Below are 26,336 nucleotides of genomic sequence, written 5' to 3' on the forward strand. Positions count from 1 at the left end.
ACGCATGTAAGAGAACCAGACAGGCTGTATGGAAAGAAAGAGGATTTTGTGCCGTTCATTTTCAAATGTGAAACTACACGGATCAAGTAGCAAGGAAGTCAAAGAAATTGGCCATCATTGTGGCTGCGGCAGGAAAGTATCTGGGGCATCAGGAATTCACAGCGGAAGAGTTGCAAGGGTTATATGCAACAGAATATGTGCCCCCCCCCCCCCAGGCTCCTGAGCCTGTGTAGGGATCAGACATGGATTATTCATTTTAACAGTATAGGCAAGGAGAATATTGAGTGACTTTCTGGTAGTCAGTATGAGTATTTTTACCCACTTATTTTTTTGTCTTTTGTGATCTTTTATTTTCATCCCGCACAGTAGGTGGCAGCAATACAACTTTTGGATGTAATAAGCCGTAAAAGCCTAACGAAGATAATTTTTGCTATCGCGATACTACCCGTACGTGAACACACGTCAGACGAGCAGTGTTGGAGGATCATGGCGGAGCGCAGGAGGCATAAGAAACGGATCCAGGTAAAAGCATTTTAACGCTAACTGGAAGAACATAATATTTGGTTTGATATATTACAGAGTTGAAAACCGTTCTCATTTTGGACATGGCAATATGTATACGTTTCAGCAACAGGCTAGTTTTATATGAAGGGAATCTTGCTGGTGAATCGATGCATTTGATTGGCGAAAAGCTGCAACTAGCAGGTAGCTAGCTAACGTTAGCTTACTAGCCACTGAAATATGTTATTTTGCATGAAGTAATGTTCTATGTAGACCGTTATCTGTAACCCGAATATTTCACTGTGTCGGGGTATCACAGAAACCAGAGGTGTAGTATTAGGTTTCCGTTGCAAAACGTTTTGAACGGAACGGAAACCGTTTATTCCAAACGAAAACGAGTTTATTGGGCAAATTCAGGTACGCCCCCCCCCCCCCCCCCCGTTACGTTAACTCTGTATGCTTCCGTTTTTCAACGGAAACTAACTAATGAATACACCTCGTATTGAACGCTAGCGCAAAACACGTAACCTACTTATTAACAGCTTTTAGCGAAACTCGGTGTCTTACTAGTTACCATCACCAATGACAATAGCTAGCTAACTTAAAGCAGGCAAAGTTGCGGTTGTAACCAAATGTGCAGGCGTGTGAGTGTTTGGTGGTATGAATAAATACTGTTTAGCAAGCCAAATGTCAATGATGTGCCAGTACATCCTCATTCATTGATGTTTGATGGCTGCACGAAAATAGTCCATTTCTAATTTTCCAATCGATGACGTAACTTAACTAAACGTAGATAGCATCAGGATTTACCAGCAAGACTTGACAAGTGTACTGTGGGGTGTGAGTCCCTCAATTTAGTTTGAGACAAACTCATAACACGATTCAACGCGACAAACCTGATGATGACGATAAAATACCTCACTGTAGTGCTAAGATTACAAGCAATTATGCCTTCTGGTGGTCATTGTCAGATAATGAAACAGGCTGGTAGTCGTAAAATTCCATAAAATTGCAGGCCTATATCTCATTTATGGCAGTTTTCACCTGAAAGAACAGCTCATGTCGTTATTATGCAACAGCTAGAATTCTATCTATTCTTTTACCTCCCGTTTGCGTGCTCTCTCACTCATGGTATGGTAATAATATTCAGGAATAACTGCTTGCGATGTTACTTTGGCAGTGAAGGAAACGAAACACGAGCAATGGACATTAGACTGGTGGAAATCTGTCCTTTGGTCTGATGAGTACACGTTTTAGATTTTTGGTTCTAACTGCTGTGTCTTTGTGAGACGCAGAGTAGGTGAACGGATGATCTCTGCATGTGTGGTTCCCACCGTGAAGCGTGGGGGTGCTTTGCTGGTGACACTGTCAGTGATTTATTTACAATTAAAGGCACACTTAACCATAATTGCTGCCACAGCATTCTGCAGCGATACACCATCCCATCTGGTTTGCGCTTAGTGGGACTATCATTTGTTTTTCAACAGGACAATGACCCAACACACCTCCAGGCTGTGTAAGGGCTATTTGACCAATAAGCACTTGTTGGCTGCTTTATCTTCACTCTGCGGTCCAACTCATCCCAAACCATCTCAATTGGGTTGAGGTCGGGTGATTGTGGAGGCCAGGTCATCTGATGCAGCACTCCATCACTCTCCTTCTTGGTCAAATAGGCTTCACACAGCCTGGAAGTGTGTTGGGTCATTGTCCTGTTGAAAAACAAATGATAGTCCAACTAAGCGCAAACCAGATGGGATGGCGTATCGCTGCAGAAAGCTGTGGTAGCCATACTGGTTAAGTTGCCTTGAATTCTAAATAAATCACAGACAGTGTCACCAGTAAAGCACCATCACACCCCCACCTCCCATGCTTCACGGCGGGAACCACAGATGCGGAGATCTGTTCACCTACTCTGCGTCTCACAACGGCAGCGGTTGGAACCAAAAATCTCAAATTCAGACTCATTAGACCAAAGGACAGATTCCACCATTCTAATGTCCATTGTGCATGTTTCATGGCCCAAGCAAGGCTGCTCTTATTGGTTTCCTTTAGTAGTGGTTTCTTTGCAGGAAATCGACCATGGAGGCCTGATTCACACAGTCTCATCTGAACAGTTGATGTTGAGATGTGTCTGTTACCTTAACTCTGAGGCATTTATTTGGACTGCATTCTGAGGTGCAGTTAACTCTAACTTATTCTCAGCAGCAGAGGTAACTCTGTGTCTTCCTTTCCTGTGGCGGTCCTCATGAGAGACAGTTTCATCATAGCACTTGATGTCTTAAAGTAATGATGGACTGTTATTTCTTTTTGCTTATTTGAGCTGTTCTTTCCATAATATGGACTTGGTCTTTTACCAAATAGGGCTATCTTCTGTATACCACCCCTACCTTGTCACAACACAACTGATTGGCTCAAATGCATTCAGAAGGAAAGAAATTCCATAAATTAACTTTTTAACAAGGCACACCTGTTAATTGAAATGCATTCCAGGTGACTACCTCATGAAGCTGGTTGAGAAAAAGGCCACGATTGTGCAAAGCTGTCATCAAGGCAAAGGGTGGCTACTTTGAAGTATTTCATCTAAAATATATTTTGATTTGTTTAACACTTTTTTGGTTACTACATGATTCCATGTGTTCTTTCAGTGTTTTGATGTCTTCACTATTATTCTACAATGTAGAAAATAGTCAAATGAAGGCAAAACCCTGGAATGAGTAGGTGTGTCAACTTTTGACTGGTACTGTGTTTCAATAGCGCAAATTATTACACACACAATGTATGTTAGTTAGCTAGCATCTAAGTTGGCAATCTAACATACCACTCCCAAATCGATCATTGTGTAAGTTTCTCATATCGAAATGAATGACTGAGCACAGAATGCATTCTTACGAGTCCTAAAAATACAATATCAGACCAAGTCCAGAGCGTGATGTCATCAGAATGAGTTCTTCATCCAATATCACTCGTTCCCAAACCAGCCATTATCCTACTCAGCTGCTTCTCTCCGTCCGTTCGCATCTCCATCAGTTTTAAAATGTTATTTTGCCGCGGTGGCGAGCTGAGTTGTGCAGACAGTGATGGGGTTCCTGTTTCTGTCAATCCTATGTTTGTTATCCTCTGGGTGTATTTGGATATATGCAAACGTTAACAAAGTGGTGGAACAGGGCTGTAACCACAAACTTCCTCTGTGTAGGCCTACCTGCGCTGTCTAGACTGCCTCATTAACTACGGTTGTCACATTCTGTTGCATAATTCAATCGCAGGATATCACCTGTGATATCACGATACTACTCACTTTTTGGACCCTCGCCAGCTTGCATATAACTCCAACCTAAGATTGTCTATAATGTTGACTAGATAGACACGGGACCACTCTAATAATGTAAATACATGTCCTCAAAGATGGAACGCAGGTGGGAGGGGTCGAGATCAGGTGGGACCATTCTAGCCAATGAAAGGGCAGATACTCGTGTGAACAGGCCATAGAGATAGAGAATGCATGTTTGGATGAGTGCCATTATAGCGTCTGTGACAGCATTAGCAGCGCCATTGAGGCTATCCATTTTAAAGTAGTACATTTTCTTCTTCATTGGCTGATCGCTCCCAGCTCCTAGGAATACTCACACTTTAAAATGGTGGAAGCCCTTAATGGCAATGTCCACGCTAAAACGGGTTATATCCATCTCTATTACAACACACACCTCCGATATGAAGTCTTTTTTTTCTTTCAAAGTTCCCGAAATGCCACGTGCGTTTTACTTATCACTACATTCGTAACAACCTAACCATTACGAAGCTTCTATTAGATTAAATAAGCAAATTAGCAATTTTATGTTGACCAAATTCGACACTCATTGACCTCCATAAAAAAAATCCTCAATTCGTGGGCATATTTTCGTGGACAGATTTTGGGATGAGTAAAAACCTCTCGCTTCACCTCTTCCTCTTTTGTTCCACACATGAGGATAATACAAAGGAATCAACTGATTAGGGTGCAGGTGAGTCCAGTTAAGGTGTGCTGGGGAAGGAACTCCCACCCCTGCAGGAACCTGGGAATGTATGCAACTGGTACTGGGTTGCGTGTGGGGAATTTTCTACAACTTGACCTAAACCCCACCCCTGCCCTGGGTTAACTGGCTGATCTGCTTCACTGGTCTGATATATAAGTTATTTACTATGCTCTGTAGACGTAGAGAAAGGACAACATTTAGGCCTACTTTATTTTGTGCCTTCCTCACGTGTGTGTGTGTGTGTGTGTGTGTGTGTGTGTGTGTGTGTGTGTGTGTGTGTGTGTGTGTGTGTGTAGGAGGTGAGCGAGCCCACCAAGGAGGAGAAGGCAGTGGCCAAGTTCCTACGTTTCAACTGCCCCACCAAGTCCACTAACATGATGGGCCATCGGGTGGACTACTTCATCGGTCAGTAAATATGTTTCCATAAGCTTTTTTTTGGTCGACATTTAGGAAGTTTGCGTAGAAAGTAGATGCGACTATTGCCTGCTAGGTTGCGTTTCCATGTAACAATCTTGTCGATTTAAAAACAGCTGGACGTAATGCCGTCACAATTAAGCACCCAGTGTCGCGAAAACCTAGTGTTGCATAAAAAAGTAGTGGTTGAAGTGTTTCCATTACCCATTTAGGCAAATTGCGCTTTAATAAATTGGCGGCAGCCTGTAATGCCCTCCCACCTATCTGTTTCATGTCTCAGGTATAGCCCACGAAAACCAGCATGTATAGAATACCATAGACTAATATTTGCCTTAAGGTTACCATGGCGATCTTGTGCACAGGGACTATGTGGTCTGCTTTAAACATTTTAGGTATTACAGAGAGAGGTTGAAAATGTTGGATGTCTTAGCGGGTTTTCTTAATGTCTTTTCTTAATGTTTTTGCCAATTTCTGTCTCTTGTCAGAACAGTTTGGGCTACACAGTAGACTCTTACAAACACGTACATGTCGGTTGTTTTGCTCTAGGGAGCCCACAGGTCTCAAGACTCGTCTGAAGGTCTCCCCAGAATCAGTAGAAAAAATTACTAGAAGTACAGTGCATTCAGAAAGTATTCAGACCCCTTCAGAAAGTATTCAGACCCCATTTTGTAACATTACAGCCGTATTCTAAAATAGATTAAAGTAATAAAAAAAACATCCTCATCAATCTACACACAATACCCTATAATGAAAAAGCGAAAACAGGTTTTTAGAAATTGTTGCAAATGTATTAAAAATAAACTGATACCTTATTTACGTAAGTATTCAGACCCTTTGCTATGAGACTCTAAATTGAGCTCAGGCGCATCCAGTTAACATTGATCATCCTTGATGTTTTCAATTGATTGGACATGATTTGGAAAGGCACACACCTGTCTATATAAGGTCCCACAGTTGACAGTGCATGTCAGAACAAAAACCAGGTCGAAGCAATTGTCCGTAGAGCTCAGAGACAGGATTGTGTCGATGCCAGGGTACCAAAAAATGTCTGCAGCATTGAAGGTCCCCAAGAACACAGTGGCCTCCTTCCTTCTTAAATGGTGGTTCCAAACTTTTTCCAACTCTTCCTAAAGCTGTCAGCCCAGCCAAACTGAGCGATTGGGGGAGAAGTGCCTTGGTCAGAGAGCACTCCACTAATCAGGCCTTTATGGTAGAGTAGCCAGACGGAAGCCACTCCTCAGTAAAAGGCACATGACCACCCGCTTGGAGTTTGCCAAAAGGCACCTAAAGGATTCTGACCATGAGAAACAAGATTCTCTGCTCTGATGAAACCAAGATTGAGCTCTTTGGCCTGAATGCCAAGCTTCATGTCTGGAGGAAACCAGGCACTGCTCATCACCTGGCCAATACTATCCCTAAGTTGAAGCATGGCGGTGGCAGCATCATGCGGTGGGGGTGTTTTTCAGCGGCAGAGACTGGGAGACTAGTCAGGATCGAAGCAAAGTACAGAGATCCTTGATGAAAACCTGCTCCAGAGCGCTCAGTACCTCAGGCTCGGGACCTGAAAATAGCTGTGCAGTGACGGTCCCCATCCAACCTGACAGAGTTTGAGATGATCTACAGAGAAGAATGGGAGAAACTCCCCAAATACAGGTGTGCCAAGCTTGTAGCACCATACCCAAGAAGACTCGAGGCTGTAATCGCTGCCAAAGGTGCTTTAACAAAGTACTTAGTAAAGGGTCTGAATACTTATGTAAATGTAATATTTCAGTTTTTATTTCTAATAAATTACCAAAAAAATCTAAAAAACATATTTTATGACATACATGATTTTTTGTTAACTAGTGAATAGTAGCATACAGAAAAGTCCAATCAATCAAATGTATTTATAACGCCCTTCTCACATCAGCTGATGTCAAAGTGCTGTACAGAAACCCAGCCTAAAACCCCAAACAGCAAGCAATGCAGGTGTAGAAGCACGGTGGCTAGGAAAAACTCCCTAGAAAGGCTGGAACCTAGGAAGAAACCTAGAGAGGAACCAGGCTAAGGGGTGGCCAGTCCTCGTCTGGCTGTGCCGGGTGGAGATTATTACAGAACATGGCCAAGATGTTCATAGATGACCAGCAGGGTCAAATAATAAAAATCAGTGGCTGTAGAGGGTGCAACAGGTCAGCACCTCAGGAGTAAATGTCAGTTGGCTTTTCATAGCCGATCATTCAGAGTATCTCTACCGCTCCTGCTGTCTCTAGAGAGTTGAAAACAGCAGGTCTGGGACAGGTAGCATGTCCGGTGAACAGCTCAGGGTTCCATAGCCACAGGCAGAACAGTTGAAACTGGAGCAGCAGCACGGCTAGGTAGTCCTGAGGCATGGTCCTAGGGCTCAGGTCCTCTGAGAGAGAAAGAGAGAGAGAATTAGAGAGAACATACTTAAATTCACACAGGACACCGGATAAGACAGGAGAAATAATCCAAATATAACAGACTGACCCTAGCCCCCTGACACAAACTATTGCAGCATAAATACTGGAGGCTGAGACAGGAGGGGTCGGGAGACACTGTGGCCCCGTCCGACGATACGCACGGACAGGGCCAAACGGGCAGGATATAAGTGTGTTTAAATAATTTATAACTTTTACAATTTCTGTTAGTTAGTTTTTTCTACCATGTGGGATTTAGCTTGCTTGAGCCTGCTAACTGAGGAGTGTTAATTCACCTGTTTCCATACATGTTACATTTTAAAACATTTATCTTACAAAGGAGTTGTTTAATCTAACTGCTTAACTATTGATCTGTACATGGAATTGTATTTTTTTTTAAATGCAACAAAAATGCAGAATCATCTGGCCAAGTGCATGAAGTTCCCTCAGCGCTCACAGCAAGCAACCTCTGACAAAATCCCTCAATTTCTATTCGAGGTGAAAATGATGAATCAGACACCTTATCGATAGCAACAGCTCATGGTCCTCCTGGAATCAGTGGAGGAACGTAGTCAGAGAAATGCTGATTCATGTCTTGCTCGAGCTGTGTATGCAACTGGTTCACCTCTGCTCACAGGCAATGTGTATTGGAAGAGATTTCTGAATGTTCTTTGCCCAGCATACACCCCTCCAATCGGACATGCTTTATCTACTAATTTGCTGGGTGCAGAGTTCAACAGAGTTCAAGTGAAGGTCAAGCAAATCATAGAGAAAGCAGACTGTATTGCAATCATCTCTGATGGGTGGTCGAATGTTTGTGGGCAAGGAATAACTAACTACATCTCCACCCCTCAACCAGTATTCTACAAGAGCACAGACACAAGGGTTGAAGGCAGTCATCAATGACCTTGGACCACAGAATGTATTTGCGCTGGTGACAGACAATGCTGGGAACATGAAGGCTGCTTGGTCTAAAGTGGAGGAATCCTACCCTCACATCACACTCATTAGCTGTGCTGCTCATGCATTGGATCTGCTCCTCAAGGACATCATGGCACTGAAAACAATGGGTACACTCTACAAGAGAGCCAAGGAAATGGTTAGGTATGTGAAGGGTCATCAAGTTATAGCAGCAATCTACCTCACCAAGCAAAGTGAGAAGAATAAGAGCACCACATTGAAGCTGCTCAGCAACACCCATTGGGGTGGTGTTGTCATCATGTTTGACAGTCTCCTGGAGGGGGAGTCTCTCCAAGAAATGGCCATATCACAGTCTGCCGATATGGACAGACAGCCCCATCAAGAAGATCCTCCTGGATGATGTATTTTGGGAGAGAGTGGTAAGCAGCCTGAAACTCCTGAAACCTATAGCACTAGCCATTGCATGGATTGAGGGAGACGATGCCATCCTGTCTGATGTTCAGACTCTGCTTGCAGATGTAAGAGAATAAATTTGTACTGCCCTGCCCACTTCACTGTTGCTCCAAGCAGAGGAAACTGCGGTTCTGAAATACATCAAAAACCGTGAAGACTTTTGCCTGAAGCCCATACACGCCACAGCGTACATGTTGGACTCCAAGTATGCTGGCAAGAGCATCCTGTCTGGTGCAGAGATCAACAAGGCCTATGGTGTCATCACTACTGTGTCTCGCTACCTTGGCCTGGATGAGGGCAAGGTACTTGGCAGTCTGGAGAAGGACACTTCCAAGCAAGGGCTTTGGGATGAAGATGCAATATGGCAGTCATGCCAACATATCTCATCAGCCACCTGGTGGAAGGGACTTTGTGGATCTGAGGCTCTTTCCCCTGTTGCCTCCATCATCCTCCAAATCCCACCAACATCAGCTGCCTCAGAGCTCAACTGGTCCTTGTTTGGGCCCCCACACACACACCAAAGCACGCAACAGGCTGACCAATACAAGGGTTGAAGAATTGGTGGCCATCAGGGCAAATGTGAGGCTTTTTGAGCCTGACAACGTGCCATCCTCAACAAGGTTGGAAAGTGACAGTGAAGATGAGGCCTCAGAGTCTGATGTTCAAGAGGTGGACATTGAGGTCTAGGGAGAAGACATGGAAGCCTGAGAGGAAGACAACCAAAGCTTTAGTTTCCAGACTATCATTTTCCAGATGTATATTGAAAACGTTTTTGGGGAGATGCGATGGGATCATTGGTGATCATTCAATATTCCCTTTTCTTGTTCAGAGAAATCATCCCATGTGAAGAGTCAACTCATTTAATTAAAGTTAAATTTGTAACTAAATGTTATTTTTTTCTATTGGAAGGATTTAATCATTTGCAATTATGTCTAATCATGATACGGTAAAATGTTTTTCTGTCTCCATATGATATGGTAAATGTATCCAATGCAAAAAAATAATACATTTAAATGATATTAATTTGCATATATTCCCGTTAATTCCCACGGAAAGTTTCCACCTGAATATTCCCCAAAATGTGCAACCCTAGTGTCCACATACTTTTGGTCAGTTTGTTTCTTCCTAATTAAGGAGAGGCATGATCTATTTCTATAAAAGAAGCCTACTTTTAAATCTCATAACTAGCTAATTTTTATTTTTTTTGTCAAATTATTGTCAATTCAAAAGCCCAGATATGTGTAGGCGGAACCTGCTTTATAAAGAACCATCCAATGCATAAATGGGTAAGCCATCTGAAAAATTTCTACAAGAATTAGAAAATAACATTTATTTTTTCCCCACATTAAGTACCAATTTTTAAATCAACAAGGGCTTTCTGCAAGGCGACCAAATTTCCTAGTCAGCCGTAGGGGCAATAGCGTACATAAATGTAATCTGCATATAGATGACTGTTAGACGTTGTGCAGTTAGACCAATATTATGTATATGAACAGTAAAGAGGGCAGGTCCCAAAATCGACTCCTGCGGGACACCTTTAATAATATCGAGGTAACTTGACTTGACACCATCAGAAAGCTCACATTGTGTCCTGTCTGACACATGGCTCCCAAACCACTTGCAAGACACCTGGTTGAGGCCCATTTCAGACAACCTTTGAATGAGTAGAGGATAGTTGACAGTATTGAAGGCATTGGATAGGTCTATAAATATGGCGACATAGTGATTCTTATGATCTAAGCAATTGAATGTCATTTAAGACTGACACGGTGCTATGTCCAGTTCTAAAACCAGACTGGTACACATTAAGAATATTATTTGAAGTTAGCTGAGAGTTTCAATTCAGCGTCCGGCACAGACTTTAACCAAGTATCAGTAATTATCTAAATGTCTGTGTTAGTTTGAAAAGCCAGAATTACAATCAGATCTATTTTCAAAATCATACTTGACATTTACATGAATCAGTTCATGGCCTCAGCTGTAGGATTTCAGATCAGACAGTCTCCAACACAAACATGCTACGATCAGTGGGTAACCCTCTACACTGAGTGTAAAAACATTAGGAACACCTGCTCTTTCCATGACAGATTGAACAGATGAATCCAGGCGACAGCTATGATCCCTTATTGATAAATACAATTCAGTCAGTGTAGATGAGGGGGGGGGGGCAGGTTAAATGATTTTTATGCCTTGAGACATGGATTGTGTGTGTGCCATTCAGAGGGTGAATGGACAAGACAAAAGATTTAAGTGCCTTTGAACAGGGTATGGTAGGAGGTGCCAAGCGCACCGGTTTGAGAGTCAAGAACTGCACCCCTGCTGGGCTTTTCACGGTTAACAGTTTCTCCTGTTTATCACAAATGGTCCACCACCCAAAGGACATTCAGCCAACTTCACACAACTGTGGGAAACATTGGCGTCAACATGGGCCAGCATCCCCGTGGAACGCTTTCGACACCTTGTAGTCTATGCGCCAATGAATTGAGGCTGGTCTGAGAGCAAAAGGGGGTGCGTCTCAATATTAGTAAGGTGTTCCTAATATTTTGTACATTCAAGCCATGGGGTTGGCTTGAAATGGTATAGATACAAGATGGCTTAGAACTGTGCCATCTGGTTTGTCTCAAATGAACATGTGGATTAATACAAGATTCAAAGAGGGTTACTTGTTTCGGCCAAAGACTCATATCCTATCATGTTTTTAGTACCTTTTCAATGTTAGCCCCATAGCATAGCTGCTGCTCTCAACAGTGTCAGTAAATGTTGTTTGTACAGTTGTGGGTTAAACGTCTGTGTGAGCTTCTGTGTTCTGTGTCTGTTGGAGAGTAGCTTTTGTACACATCATATCCCCAGGGGCCAGGACTTCAGAATGTTCACCCAGAACAAAATAATTGTTTTAAGTGAGCCTATGCCCCCCCTTGCTTTTGGATGAGACTTGATGACAAAACTAGACCAAAGCTCTATATACCACATCACATGCTACAACCACGATATTGTCTATGATCCCGCAACAATTGTTTGGAATATTTCATCCCTGTCTCTTTATAAACAGAATTGAGAGAACAAAGGATACTTTTGATCTGGATTGAGCCTTCTGATAACTGGCCCTACACATTGACATGGCATGATAGCCATTGAGTTTCAACACTCAGTATCTCCGTGTCTTGTCTGTATGTTTGAACATGTTGCCGGTTTCCCCATGTCAGCCTCCAAGGCGGTAGACTGTCTGCTGGACTCCAAGTGGGCCAAGGCCAAGAAGGGAGAGGAGGCTGTGTTCACCACCAGAGACTCTGTGGTGGACTACTGCAATAGGTGGGACCCACCTACCTTCAACTACATACCACACTAGACTAACTACCATCACTACCACTGTATACTAGACTAACTAATATCACTACCACGCTACACCACACTTACTACCACATTGACTATACACTTGACTATTTACCGTTAACTACCACCCTACACTGACTTCACTAACACTGCCCTAGCTAACTACAACTTTACACTACACTAGACTAACTATCTACCACACTGTTTCTGCTCTCCTTGTTCAGGCTGTTGAAGAAGCAGTTCTTCCACCGCGCTCTGAAAGTCATGAAGAAGAAGCCAGAGAAGGACATGAAGAAAGATAAGGAGAAAGAGAAAGAGAAGGCTAAGGGCGACAGCGGCAAGGAGGAGGAGAAGAAGGGGAAGAAAGAGAAGAAGGATTCCAAGGATGCCGAGGCTTCAGATGCAAAGAAGGAGAAGAGTGTAAGTAAATTCGGTGAATACGTAGGCCATAAGCATGTTATAGTAGACCACTGAAGCAGTCTCATCATAGACATGGATCAGTCATATTTCTATGAAGGCCATGGGTCTGATCTTGCTGTATCTTTTTGTTCAGGATGATAGCCCCGGAATGCCAAAGAAGAAAAAAGATGCGAAGAAGAAGTTCAAACTTGAGCCTCATGAGGACCAGCTCTTCCTGGATGGGAATGAGGTGAGTTGGAACACAGGGTAACCTCAGATAACAGGTTAGGATAGGGAAATATGAAAGCAAGAATTTCTGGAAAAGTGAGCATGTTTCAGTTGACATGTAGATGAGGACCTCTTTAACCAGAGGTATTTGTAATATCAGCTTTGAAGTTGTCGAACAATGTATTCAACTGAAATGTGTCTTCTGCATTTAACCCAACCCCTCTGAATCAGAGGAAGTGTACAGTTTGAGCGTTTTTGTATGTACAGTTGAAGTCGGAGGTTTACATACACCTAAGCCAAATACATTTAAACTCAGTTTTTCACAATTCCTGACATTTAATCCGAGTAACAATTCGCTGTCTTAGGTCAGTTAGGATCACTACTTTATTTTAAGAATGTGAAATGTCAGAATAATAGTAGAGTGATTTATTTCAGTTTGTATTTCTTTCATCACATTCCCAGTGGGTCAGAAGTTTACATACACTCAATTATTATTTGGTAGCATTGCCTTTAAATTGTTTAACTTGGGTCAAATGTTTCAGGTAGCCTTCCACAAGCTTCCCACAATAAGTTGGGTACATTTTGGCCCATTCCTCCTGACAGAGCTTGTGTAACTGAGTCAGGTTTGTAGACCTCCTTGCTCGCACATGCTTTTTTGGTTCTGCCCACAAAAATTCTATGGGATTGAGGTAAGGACTTTGTGATGGCCACTCCAATACCTTGACTTTGTTGTCCTTAAGTCATTTTGCCACAACTTTGAAAGTATGCTTGGGGTCATTGTCCATTTGGAAGACCCATTTGCAACCAAGCTTTAATTCCTAACTGATGTCTTGATGTTGCTTCAGTATATCCACATCATTTGTCTTGCCTCATGATGCCATCTATTTTGTGAAGTGCACCAGTCCCTCCTGCAGCAAAGCACCCCCACAACATGTTGCCACCCCGTGCTTCACGGTTGGGATGGTGTTCTTCGGCTTGCAAGCCTCCCCCTTTTTCCTCCAAACATAACGACAGTCATTATGGCCAAAAAGTTATATTTTTGTTTCATCAGACCAGAGGACATTTCTCCAAAAAGTACGATCTTTGTCCCCATGTGCAGTTGCAAACTGTAGTCTGGCTTTTTTATGGGGGTTTTGGAGCAGTGGCCTCTTCTTGCTGAGCGGCCTTTCAGGTTTTGTCGATATAGGACTCGTTTTACTGTGGATATAGATACTTTTGTACCTGTTTCCTCCAGCATCTTCACAAGATCATTTGCTGCTGTTCTGGGATTGATTTGCACTTTTCGCACCAAAGTACGTTCATCTCCACGAGACAGAACGCGTCTCCTTCCTGAGCAGTATGACGGTTGCGTCGTCCCATGGTGTTTATACTTGCGTACTATTGTTTGTACAAATGAACGTGGTACCTTCAGGCATTTGGAAATTGCTCCCAAGGATGAACCAGACTTGTGGAGGTCTACAGTTTTTTTTTTTTCTGGGGTCTTGGCTGATTTCTTTTGATTTTCCCATGATGTCGAGCAAAGAGCCACTGAGTTTGAAGGTAGGCCTTGAAATACATCCACAGGTACACCTCCAATTGATTCAAATGATGTCAATTAGCCTGTCAGAAGCTTCTAAAGCCATGACATTTTCTGGAATTTTCCAAGCTGTTTAAAGGCACAGTCAACTTAGTGTATGCAAACTTCTGACCCACTGGAATTGATACAGTGAATTATAAGTGAAATAATCTGTCTGTTAACAATTGTTGGAAAAATTACTTGTAATGCACAAAGTATATGTCCTAACCGACTTGCCAAAACTATAGTTTGTTAACAAGAAATTTCTGGAGTGGTTGAAAAACGTGTATGTAAACTTCTGACTTCAACTGTACATGAATTCAGCACTTTGGTGTTTGTGTTTCCGTGTGGCATTTGAGAGAATTCCAAGAAAAAAGGTTATTTCACAAAATAACTGTTTGAGGGTGCACTTTATGAGACAAATTCTTCATGACGTGTCATGACAAGACCCAAATTCTTTGACATCAGTTTGCTAGGCTAGCTTGTTTTCATATGATGGCAGATGGTTCAATGTGACTTGCACTGACTATACCATGTAATATGTGAAAACGGTGTTTCGTTGTGAATTGATTTTTTGCCAAATAAAAAAAAGATTTAAAGTGTAATGTAAAATTGACGTTTACTCCACTTCCCAGGTGTTTGTTTGGATCTATGATCCAGTCCATTTTAAAACCTTTGCCATGGGACTGATTCTGGGTGAGTGGCATTGTAGTGTTAATTACCTAGAATATTCCATTTTGATGAAATGTTTAAACTACCTGATTAAACTGTCATTCACACAAATGACTGAAATCTGCAACTGAATTGGTAAAGAGAATAACAATGGTTATTTTCTACTGTACTAAGGCGTGTCTGTCTCTGTCTGTTTATAGTAATTGCAGTGATTGCGGCCACTCTTTTCCCACTGTGGCCGGCCGAGATGCGTGTGGGTGTGTACTACCTGAGCGTGGCAGCAGGCTGTTTCGTGGCCAGTATACTGCTGTTAGCTGTTGGTAAGTGACAGAAAGAAAACACACCTTTTTTTGGGGGGGGGGGGGTTCATCAGCAGTTTCTCTGTCGTCAGTCACTCAATTAGCACATTTCAGCAGCAATTGTTTTGGGGGGATTAGTATTCACAGAATTCTCCAGTGTAAAAAAAAATAATAATTTAGTAAACACTGGAACGGTGTTAAATTAACACACTGCTTAGTGTAAAGCCTTATTCAAATATTTCCCGGAGTGCCTTGCTTTTCGAGTAAATTGTGGAGATACCACCCATGACTCTATTTGTTAGTGACAGAGACATGGTTGTTGCATTTATCCATTTATTGTGTCCTATGGACTTCACCAAGTGACATCCTAAGTGAATGTTATCATACATTTACATTTTAACATATCAAACGCATTTCCTAAGGCCTTATTTTGAGGGCCTAGTTTTACCCTAATAAACTCGCCAGAAACTCATGCAATTCACTTTGAACCAAAACCACACCCATCATATTTCCCAGCAAGCTCTATTGCAGGTAGATTTTTTTTGTTTCAATATCTGTTTGTGTTGACTGATTTTAATAAATTAAATCTTATGCTACTCAAATATAAGGGCCGAGTGTCTGCGGGTTTTCATTCCAGCCTTGATTGGACAACATTCCGCTTACGGCCCCCAAAAGGCTTACGGCCCCCAAAAGGCTCTGACTGCATGTGTGGGTATGAATTGACACACTGCTTGTAGGTATGCGAGCCAATGAGCCCCCACCGCCATCAAAGTTGCCCATCCCTGCTCTAGACACATGTTTTCCTAATATGCTAGGTAGAATAAATCATATTGCTAATACACCTATCCAACCCTTAAATGAAATTCCAATAAAGTTTTTGTTCTTTAGCCTTTTTTAATAGTTGATCTGGGCCCAATGGAATTTAGTGGAACTGATACCGTTTTAAGTACTTTACAGAAATGAAACACATAGATGATCATAATATCCGTCTAAAATATCATTCACAGTTTATGCTTGAAAATCAACTAAGAAGTTTTAAAAATAGGTTATATTTGACAAAAACATTCCATTACATACAGTAAGGCACTGTTGGCAGAATTAAATGGATGCAGTCAATGCATGATTAATAAAGTTCACCCGTAAATCGTTAAGTAGTCTAAATATTGCTATCAGGTTGTAAATCACACCTAGTATATTGTTTCGCCCAATATTTTTTATATACTGTTTCGCCCAATATTTTGGTTAAAAACAGAGGTGATTGGGAGTCTCAACACAATCATATGCATTAACACAATATCTTATCTACAGTGCCTTCAGAAAGTATTCATACCCCTTGACATTTTGTTGTTACAACATAAATTCAAAATTGATTCAACTTGATTTCTCACCCATTACACAAAGTACCCCATAATGACATTTTTGCAAATGTATTGAAAATGAAATGCCTCATTTACATAAGTGTTCACACCCCTGAGTCAATACATGCTACAATCATCTTTGGCAGCGATTACAGCTGTAAGTCTCGAAGAGCTTTGCAGACTTGGATTGTAAAATATTTGCCCATTATTCTTTTCAACATTCTTCAAGCTCTGTCAAATTGGTTGTTTATCATTGCAAGACAACCATTTTCAGGTTTTGCCGTAGATTTAAGTCAGAACTGTAACTCGGACACTCAGGAACATTCATTGTCTTCTTGGTAAGCAACTCCAGTGTAGATTTGGCCTTGTGTTTTAGGTTATTGTCCTGCTGAAATGTGAATTAATCTCCCAATGTCTGGTGGAAAGCCGACTGAACCAGGTTTTCCTCTAGGATTTTGCCTGTGCTTAGCTCTATTCCGTTTCTTTTTTATCCTGAAACTCCCCAGTCCGTAACGATTACAAGCATACCCATAACATGATGCAGCCACCGCTATGCTTGAAAATATGGAGAGTGGTACTCAGTAATGTGTTGTATTGGATTTGCCCCAAACACAACTATTTGGATTCAGAACAAAGTGAATTGCTTTGCCACATTTTTTTTGCAGTATTACTTTAGTGCTTTGTTGCAGTCAGGATGCATGTTTTTGGAATAGTTTTATTTTGTACAGGCTTCCTTTCACTCTGTCAATTAGGTTAGTATTGTGGAGTGAACTACAATGTTGTTGATCCATCCTCAGTTTTCTTCTATCTCAGCCATTTAAACTCTAACTGTTTTAACCTCTCTGGGGTATGTGGGACACACTATTCAACAGCCAGTGAAATAGCAGGGCGGCAAATTCAAAACACCAAAAATCTCATAATTCAAATTTCTCAAACATACAACTATTATATCCCATTTTAAAGATGCACTTCTCGTTAATCCAAATACATTGTTCGATTTCAAAAAGGCTTTACGGCGAAAGCATAACATTAGATTATGTTAGGACAGCACCTAAACAAGAAAAACCACACAGCCATTTTCCAAGCAAGGAGAGACCAGAAATACAGCTAAAATGAATCACTAACCTTTGATCTTCATCAGATGGCACTCATAGGACTTCATGTTACACAATACATGCATGTTTTGCTCAATAAAGTTCATATTTATATCCAAAAACCCCATTTTACATTGGCGTGTAATGTTCAGAAATGTTTTGCCTCCCAAAACTTCCGGTGAATGAGCACATCAATTTACAGAAATACTCATCATAAACGTTGATAAAATATTCAACAGTTATTTAAAGAATTATAGATACACTTCTCCTTAATGCAACCGCTGTGTCACATTTCAAAAAAGCTTTACGGCGAAAGCAAATTTTGCAATAATCTGAGTACAGTGCTAACAAGCCAAATCAGATACTCGCCATTTTGGAGTCAACAGAAATGACAAAAATTACATTATAAATATTCACTTACCTTTGATGATCTTCATCAGAATGCACTCCCAGGAATTCCAGTTCCAGAATAAATGTTCGTTTTGTTCGATAAAGTCCATAATTTGTCCAAATACCTCCTTTTTGTTCGCGCGTTTAGTCCACTACTCCAAATGCAGGAAGCGCAGGCAAAATGTCACGACGAAAAGTCAAAAAAAGTTATATTTACATTCGTAGAAACATGTCAAACGATGTATAGCATCAATCTTTAGGATGTTTTTATCATAAATCTTCAGTAATATTCCAACCGGACAATTCCAATGTCTTCAAAAAAGAAAAGGAACACAGCTTACTCTCATGTGAGCGCACGTCACTGAACTCATGTCATTCTTTCAGTCATCTGACTCCAGGACCTCTTGTTCTCTCCCCACTTCACAGTAGAAGCATGAAACAAAGTTCTAAAGACTGTTGACATCTAGTGGAAGCCTTAGGATGTGCAAAATGAACCCTAAGTCACTGTATAGGCAATCACTTGAAAAACTACAAACCTCAGATTTCCACACTTCCTGGTTGGATTTTTCTCCGTTTTTTTGCTTGCCATATGAGTTCTGTTATACTCACAGACATCATTCAAACAGTTTTAGAAACTGTTTAACAGAGTGTTTTCTATCCAAATCTACTAATAATATGCATACCCTACCTTCTGAGCCTGTGTAGCAGGCAGTTTACTACGGGCACGCCTTTCATCCGGACGTCAAAATACTGCCCCCTACCCTAGAGAAGTTAGTCACCATTGTCCTCATGGTGAAATCCCTGAGTGGTTTTCTTCCTCTCCGGCAAATGAGTTAGGAAGGACGCCAGTATCTTTGTAGTGACTGGGTGTATTGATACAAAGTGTAATTAATAACTTCACCATACTCAAAGGGATATTCATTGTTTGCTTTTTTCATTTGTACCCATCTATCAATAGGTCCCCTTCTTTGCAAGGCATTGGAAAACCTCCCTGGTCTTTGTGGTTGAATCTGTGTTTGAAATTCACTGCTCAACTGAGGGACCTTACGGATAATTGTACTGGATGTGTGGGGTACAGAGATGAGGTCATTCAAAAGTTATGTTAAAGCCTGTTACTGAGTGAGTCCATGCAACTTATTATGTGATTTGTTCAGCAAATGTTTATTCTTGAAGTTGTTAGGCTTGCCATAACAAAGGGGATGAATACTTGTACTCATTTTCATTTGTAATTCATTTAGGAAAAACATAATTCCACTTTGACATTATGGGGTAGTGTGTAGGCCAATGACAATCTCTATTTAATCCATTTTAAATTCAGGCTGTATCGACGTGAAACACGTCAAAGGTTGTGAATACTTTCTGAAGGCACTGTATTTACAAACTTTTGTGTGATATATATATATATATACAGATCACATAGAAATGTCCTTGTTTTGAAAGAAAAGCACGTTTTTTTGGTCCGTTAAATAACATCAACTTGATCAGAAATACAGTGTATACATTGTTAATGACTATTGTAGCTGGAAACTGCATATTTATTTTAATGGAATATCTACATAGGCATACAGAGGCCCATTTCCAGTAACCATCACTCCTGTGTTCCAATGGACCACAGCGTTGTACGAGATCTTCAGTTTCTTTTTTATTTTTATTTTATCTTTATCTAACTAGGCAATTCAGTTAAGAACAAATTCTTATTTTCAATGTCGGCCTAGAAACAGTGGGTTAACTGCCTTGTTCAGGGGCAGAACGACAGATTTTTACCTTGTTAGCTCGGGGAGTTGATCTTGCAACCTCTCTGTTACTAGTCCAACGCTCTAACCACTAGGCTACCTGCCGCCCCATTTCTCGCATGGAATAGCCTTCATTTCTTAGAACAAGAATAGACTGACAAGTTTCAAAAGAAAGTTATTTGTTTCTGGCCATTTTGAGCCTGTAATTGAACCCACAGATGCTGATGCTCCAGATACTCAACTAGTCTAAAGAAGGACAGTTTTATTGCTTCTTTAATCGGGACAACAGTTTTCAGCTATGCGAACATAATTGCAAAAGGGTTTTCCAATGATCAATTAGCCTTTTAAAATGATTAACTTGGATTAGCTAACACAACGTGCCATTGGAACACAGGAGTGATGGTTGTGATAATGGGCCTCTACGGCTATGTAGATATTCCATAAAATATCAGCTGTTTCCAGGTACAATAGTCATTTACGACATTAACAATGTCTACACTGTATTTCTGATCAATTTTATGTTATTTTGTTATTTTAATGGACAAAAAAGTGGTTTCTTTCAAAAACAAGGACGTTTCTAAGTTACCTGAAACTTTTGAATAGTAGTGTACACACAAAAGTATGTGGACACCCCTTGACAGGTGTAAAATCGAGCACACAGCCATGCAATATCCATAGACAAACATTGGCGGTAAAATGGCCTTACTGAAGGGCCCAGTGACTTTCAACGTGGCACTGTCATAGGATGCCACATTTCCAACAAGTCAGTTTGTCACATTTCTGCCCTGCTAGAGCTGCCCCGGTCAACTGTAAGTGCTGTTATTGTTAAGTGGAAATGTCTAGGAGCAACAACGGCTCAGCTGTGACGTTGTAGGCCACACAAGCTCACAGAAAGGCAATGCTGAGTGCTGTTGCACGTAAAACAAATAGTTTGTCCTCGGTTGCAACACTCACTACCAAGTTCCAAAATGCCTCTGGAAGCAACGTCGGCACAAAAACTGTTAGTCAGGAGCTTCATGAAATTGATTTTTATGGCCGTATAGCCGCACCCAAGCCTGAGATCACCATGCACAATGCCAAGCGTTGGCTGTAGGGGTGTAAAGCTCGCCGCCTTTGGACTCTGGAGCAGTGGAAACGCGTTCCCTGGAGTGATGAATCACGCTTCACCATCTGTCAGTCCGATGGACGAATCTGTATTTGGCGGATGCCAGGAGAACGCTACCTGCCTCAATGCATAGTGCCAACTGTAAAGTTTGGTGGAGGAGGAATAATGGTTCGGGCTAGGCCCCTTAGTTCCAGTGAAGGGAAATCTTAACGTTAAAGCATACAATGACATTCTAGACGATTCCAACTTTGTGGCTACAGTTTGGGTAAGGCCTTTCCTGTTTCAGCATGACAATGCCCCCATGCACAAAGTGAGGTTCATGCAGAAATGGTTTGTTGAGATCTATGTGGACGAACTTGACTGGCCTGCTCAGAGCCCTGACCTCAACCCTATGGAACACATTTGGGATGAATTGGATGGCTGACTGCAAAACAGGCATAATCGCCCAACATCAGTGCCTGACCTCACTAATACTCGTGGCTGAATGGAAGCAAGTCCCCGCAGAAATGTTCCAACGTCTAGTGTAAAGCCTTCCCAGAAGAGTGGAGGCTGTTAAAGCAGCAAAGAGGGGACCAACTCCATATTAATGCCCATGATTTTGGAATGAGATGTTCGAGTAGGTGTCCACATACTTTGGGTAACGTAGTGTATATTATCACCCATATTGCTGCAAATATTGAGGTGGCTTATTCTCATGCTTACCCTATAATAATGCACTAAATTGTAGATTTGGCACGTCATTGCGCATGTTACACATTATATACACACACACATATATCGTTCTGAAGTTATCGGCGGTCACAAAAAGACAAACATCTTGATTCTGTTTAGCGGAGAGCTTCTGTGAATAAAGGCAAATTATCTAACGTCTCGCTTAGCTTTTATACGAGGGGTCTGAGGCAGTCGGTAAATAACGAGCGTTTTAAGTGCAACTTCAGTAACAATGATTTTGGGGAACAGCTCAGAGATGTATCGATGCGCCTATGAAGGTTCTTGCGATGAAGTTAGCCCTAAGATGCTTTTGGGAAACCCAGCCCTGGTAAGTTTACCTAGTCAAAACTGGTAACAATGCTCCAAAGTTGATGTCACAGGGCTTCATTACCTCCCCTCAGAACCAATGATGTTACTTCCAGGCTTTTACGTAAACATTACAATACCATTTGACATTGTTTTTGTTTGTCTCCTATCAGCTCGCTGCATCCTGTTCCTGATCATCTGGGTGGTGACGGGCGGTCGCCACCACTTCTGGTTCCTGCCCAACCTGACTGCCGACGTAGGCTTCATCGACTCCTTCCGCCCGCTCTACACGCACGAGTACAAGGGCCCACGGGGCTACAGCAAGAAGAGCCCGGACAAGACGGAGGGCAAGACCACCGATGCAGACGCAGCCAAGGCCCAGAAGTCAGACAGCGAGGAGAAGGGTGACGAAGAGGAAGCAGAAGAGGTGGAACGAGAGGAGGGTGAGGGCACAGCGCCGAAAGGGACCGAAGAAAGAGAGATGACTGAGGCAGCGGGGACGTTGACGAGCACCGCCGAGCGCCACTCGGACACGGACAGCGACCGCCGGGAGGACGAGGGCTCGCAGCACAGCAACGGAAACGACTTTGAGATGATCACCCGAGAAGAGCTGGAGCAGCACACGGAAGGGGAAGGAGAGGGGGAAAGAGGAGTGGAGGAGAAGGGAGACGGTGAGGCAAAGCCCTTGTCTGTTCAAACATAAACATTATCACTACCACCACCTCCTTCTCCTCCTCTGAAGGATCTCCTCCAGGTCCTCTCTCAACCTCGCTGAGGAGACACCTCCCCATCTTGTCTGCTCCGATCTTCCACTAACTATACTGTACCACGTCTGTCTTGGTATTGACACCGGTGAAACGAAGCAAACGGCTATGACAATGGATAAGAGAAGATAAAAAAAAAAAACGCCTTATTGTGGTTCTGAAATTATTTCAACTGAGAAATGCAAACTGAGAAATGCAAACTAACTCAACAGACGTGCTTGTCTGAGGAAGTTGTCAGGATAGTTCTCCCGATGTTTTCCCAATTTTTTTTGCTACTTACGTTATGACTTTGTTATCCCATATCATCCTAGTTCAGAAAGACTCATCTGCTCTACATGTTATGTTCGCTATAGCTACAATGGTCCCTTGTATGTCTTATTTTTGTACGTGAGGCAAAGTTTTTAGTCAATCTCCACAGATGAGGGAATTGTAGAACTATGGAATCCTTGTTTTGACAGGGTAAATTACTGCCGTCTTCTCTACCTGTCCCTCAAATCCTGACTGTGGTCTTATGAAAGATGTGTGATTGGTACAATCGAAGTAAAGTTGAGCCCAGTGTCGTGTCCAGTAGGCACGTTTTCCGTACTCAAACCAACCCTTTCCTTTGGGCCATTGTAACACAACTGGGCCAAGTGTCCTGTACTGGCAGCGGCATCTGGCCCTCTGTACACGGTTCAGCTCTTGTTTTTGGACTAAAGCCAGAATCTGATCTCTCGTATGCAGCCGTCACGTTACAATTAACCAACCGTTGGCTGCGCCAATATAACTAATCTGGATGGACCAGAATCTGTAGTTACCTCCCCCAGCCTTGTTTTCTTTTGCAATACTTTCTATTTTCAATGAGAAATGCTGTTTGCAGGGTTGATCATGATCATCGTGCAGTTCTGTACACACATAAAATCTGAGTTTCGCAAGAGTCATGTCCATTACATTTTAAGTGTAATACTGATCATCTAAAATATTCCTTACTAGAATAACTTTATTTGAGGCCACACATATGCAGACAGCAAAGATAGAATGGAAAAACGGTTTGAGGTTTGTATGCGCCATTTAGAGTGAGGCGTCAAAATGAAATCGTGCCAAACACGTAAATTGATGTTACAATGCATGCTGTTTTCATACGACATGTCAAAAGTGTCAGCAAGAGATTTTGGTACAATTATTCATTTTTGTAACTAGTGTCAAATTCCAAACCTTTTGAACGCAGAGCAGTATAGGAGCCAGGACATTGGTTTGTGGACTTCGATCCCGTTCTCCCTTCAGTTCTATCTAAGCCATGCAAAGCAGACAGTGTACTTAATACTATTACAAACTATCGTATAATGAGTATGGTAGGCTTGTTGTCAGTTGAACTCGGATGCCCATCCTTTCATGATTGCGTTTGTTGTGTTGCCTTCATTGGTATTCTAGTCAAGCTAACACGACGATGAAGACCCCTGTGAATGCATGGAGACTCCATTTGAAACCAGATGGGGTTGTGGTCCAATTCTCAATTGTTGCATAATGTGGGCTGTGGTCCAAGACTGTCCATTCGTAAGGTCAAATTTTTTTACTCATAGTGAGGATAAAATAGATAAATGTATCATTTATATAATGATATCTATTGATATATCAAGTGTGTGTGTATGTATGTGTGTGTATATATATGTGTGTGTATATATATGTGTGTATGTATATATATGTGTGTATGTATATGTATATGTGTGTATATATACACACACACACACACACACACAAACTTAGTCTGAAAAATGTTGAACCTACTTTGTTCAACCTGAACAAACATTTTTGTTTAGGTATTTGGTATCAAGACTTCTTTTCATCATAATTTATTTGTATTTTTATTCAACTTTTTTTTGCTATAATTTTGACCTCCAATAGACATATTGTCAAGAGTGTACTGTACTCTTTATTGGGGACTTTCAAACACTAGAAATGTGGATTATGTTATGTGTGGATCAGATGGGCTACCTAATTTTTGTTTTATTTTATATTGATCGATTTTACACTGTCATTTCTTTGAATGTGTGAAGAGTAATGTAGCTAGTTTGTCCATGTGGCTACTTACTGTAAGTCACGTTAGAATAGTGAATGATTAACTAGTGGTTGAGAAACTCATTGGCAGTGGCTTGCATAACATTTATATTGCTGTTCCACACAAAATGTGCTGGGTGGAAAGTTCTCCCCCACAGTGAAATGGTAGAGCAGAACTTGAGAGCAAGGGGGGGAAAAAAGTCACTCGATGGCTTTGATATCACGCACCCTACACAGATCGACCCAATGTAGTCGACTGAGGAGTATCTTCGAGACACTCATATCACACTATTTTGTAGTGCCGGCTTGTTCCTGGAACTATGCTGGATGTGTAACCAGACAGGCGGCAGTACATCTCTGTTCAGGCTCACTAGTGTGAAAAAGGCTACAAGTACTCAGTCTTGCTTTCCTGTTCTAAGAGCATGTTAACCTCAGATTTTTAGGCCTCCAGCTGGTTTCTTCATCTGACGTGTTTCCCTGAACTCTTCTCAACAGCGTGTAGCTTTTTGTCTTTTTCTAAGTATGTTTGTTTTAATTGCTTTTCTGTTTCCTGATGTCTTCTGGAAAGCGAGGTGCCAGTAGCTGTATTATGAATTTTGGCTTTTTCATGAAAATCTCAAATTGTTCTTTTGAGTGTTCTTCGTGCACAGTCTGTTGTATATTGTAGTATTAAACTATGCTGCTTTTTCCCATCAAAATACATGCTCTATCTGGTCAAAATGTCTTTAGTCATGTAGTTGTCCATATTTGCATCAATATCAGAGAGACTGTCTCTTGCAATATTGGAATATAATTTAATTGTATATCTGTATCTTATCATTGCAATAAATATAGAACGCAATTGAGTTTCCTGGCTTATTTGTATTAATTGTTAGTGCATGAAATTATGCATTTCAAAAAAGGTTTTTCATCTGCAGGTAACCCCAGGCTTCGACAGAGATCGCCAAAACTCGATTTGAAGTTAAGTACCTTCTCTCTCAAGTTGAAAAGCAGCTATCCCGTAAAATTTGCATCACTGTAACAAACCAGGGATATGGCTTGAAAACATACCTCAATCCAGGGATGAAAGGTGTCATTTGCTGCTGGGTTAATTATATAGTTAGAAGATTGAAATACTGTTAGTTTTTAATTAAAGGTCCAATGCAGCCAGTTTTCTCATCAAATCATTTCTGGTAACCATTAAGCACCTTACTGCAATTGTTTTAAATTAAAATGGTAAAAAAAACAATAGCTTCTTAGCAAACACCAATTTCTCAAGCAATCATTTTGCTAGGACAGTCTGACAGTGGTCTGAGTGGGGAGGGGAAAACCGAAAACTAGCTGTTATTGGCAGAGGTTTGGAACTCTTTCTTATTGGTGTATTAACTAGTTTTACCGCCTGGTGATGTACCCAGGCAGACCAAAACCCCACCCCACCAAAACAGGCTTAAATTTCAGTCTGTCTTAAACAGCTCTTACACTAAAAGGGCAATATATATATTTTTTTAAATCCACAGTATTATTCCAACTTCAGTGTGGAAATATATAAAACAAGGAAATCATGTTTGGCTGCACTGGGCCTTCAATCTGCCTTTTTGGTCAGCATGCTAGGCTGGCTATAGTCTGATTAATCAGGCTGTAATACACAATGAATTGGTGTTTA

At 41.5% G+C, this 26,336-nt stretch overlaps 1 protein-coding gene across 1 annotated transcript; it reads left to right on the top strand.

Moving 5' to 3' along the window:
- Nucleotides 1-449: 449 nt before the first annotated feature.
- On the top strand, nt 450-25,535 carry LOC106568713 (translocation protein SEC62). Its single transcript, XM_014139288.3, has 8 exons — nt 450-522; nt 4,808-4,916; nt 11,920-12,025; nt 12,271-12,466; nt 12,600-12,695; nt 14,864-14,924; nt 15,101-15,220; nt 22,070-25,535. The coding sequence occupies exons 1-8, from the start codon at nt 487-489 to the stop codon at nt 22,597-22,599; spliced, it is 1,254 nt and encodes a 417-aa protein (XP_013994763.3). The 5' UTR covers nt 450-486; the 3' UTR covers nt 22,600-25,535.
- The last annotated feature ends 801 nt before the right edge of the window (nt 25,536-26,336 follow it).

This window comes from Salmo salar, chromosome 14, assembly GCF_965601325.2.
Source record: "Salmo salar chromosome 14, fSalSal1, whole genome shotgun sequence".
Taxonomy (NCBI): Eukaryota; Metazoa; Chordata; class Actinopteri; order Salmoniformes; family Salmonidae; genus Salmo; species Salmo salar.

Bases quoted from the DNA above. Each gene is read 5' to 3' on its own strand.
- LOC106568713 (XM_014139288.3), top strand. From the start codon at position 487: ATGGCGGAGCGCAGGAGGCATAAGAAACGGATCCAG. The intron at 4,917-11,919 runs GTCAGTAAATAT...TCCCCATGTCAG, and splicing joins TCGGGTGGACTACTTCATCG to CCTCCAAGGCGGTAGACTGT. The intron at 12,467-12,599 runs GTAAGTAAATTC...CTTTTTGTTCAG, and splicing joins ATGCAAAGAAGGAGAAGAGT to GATGATAGCCCCGGAATGCC.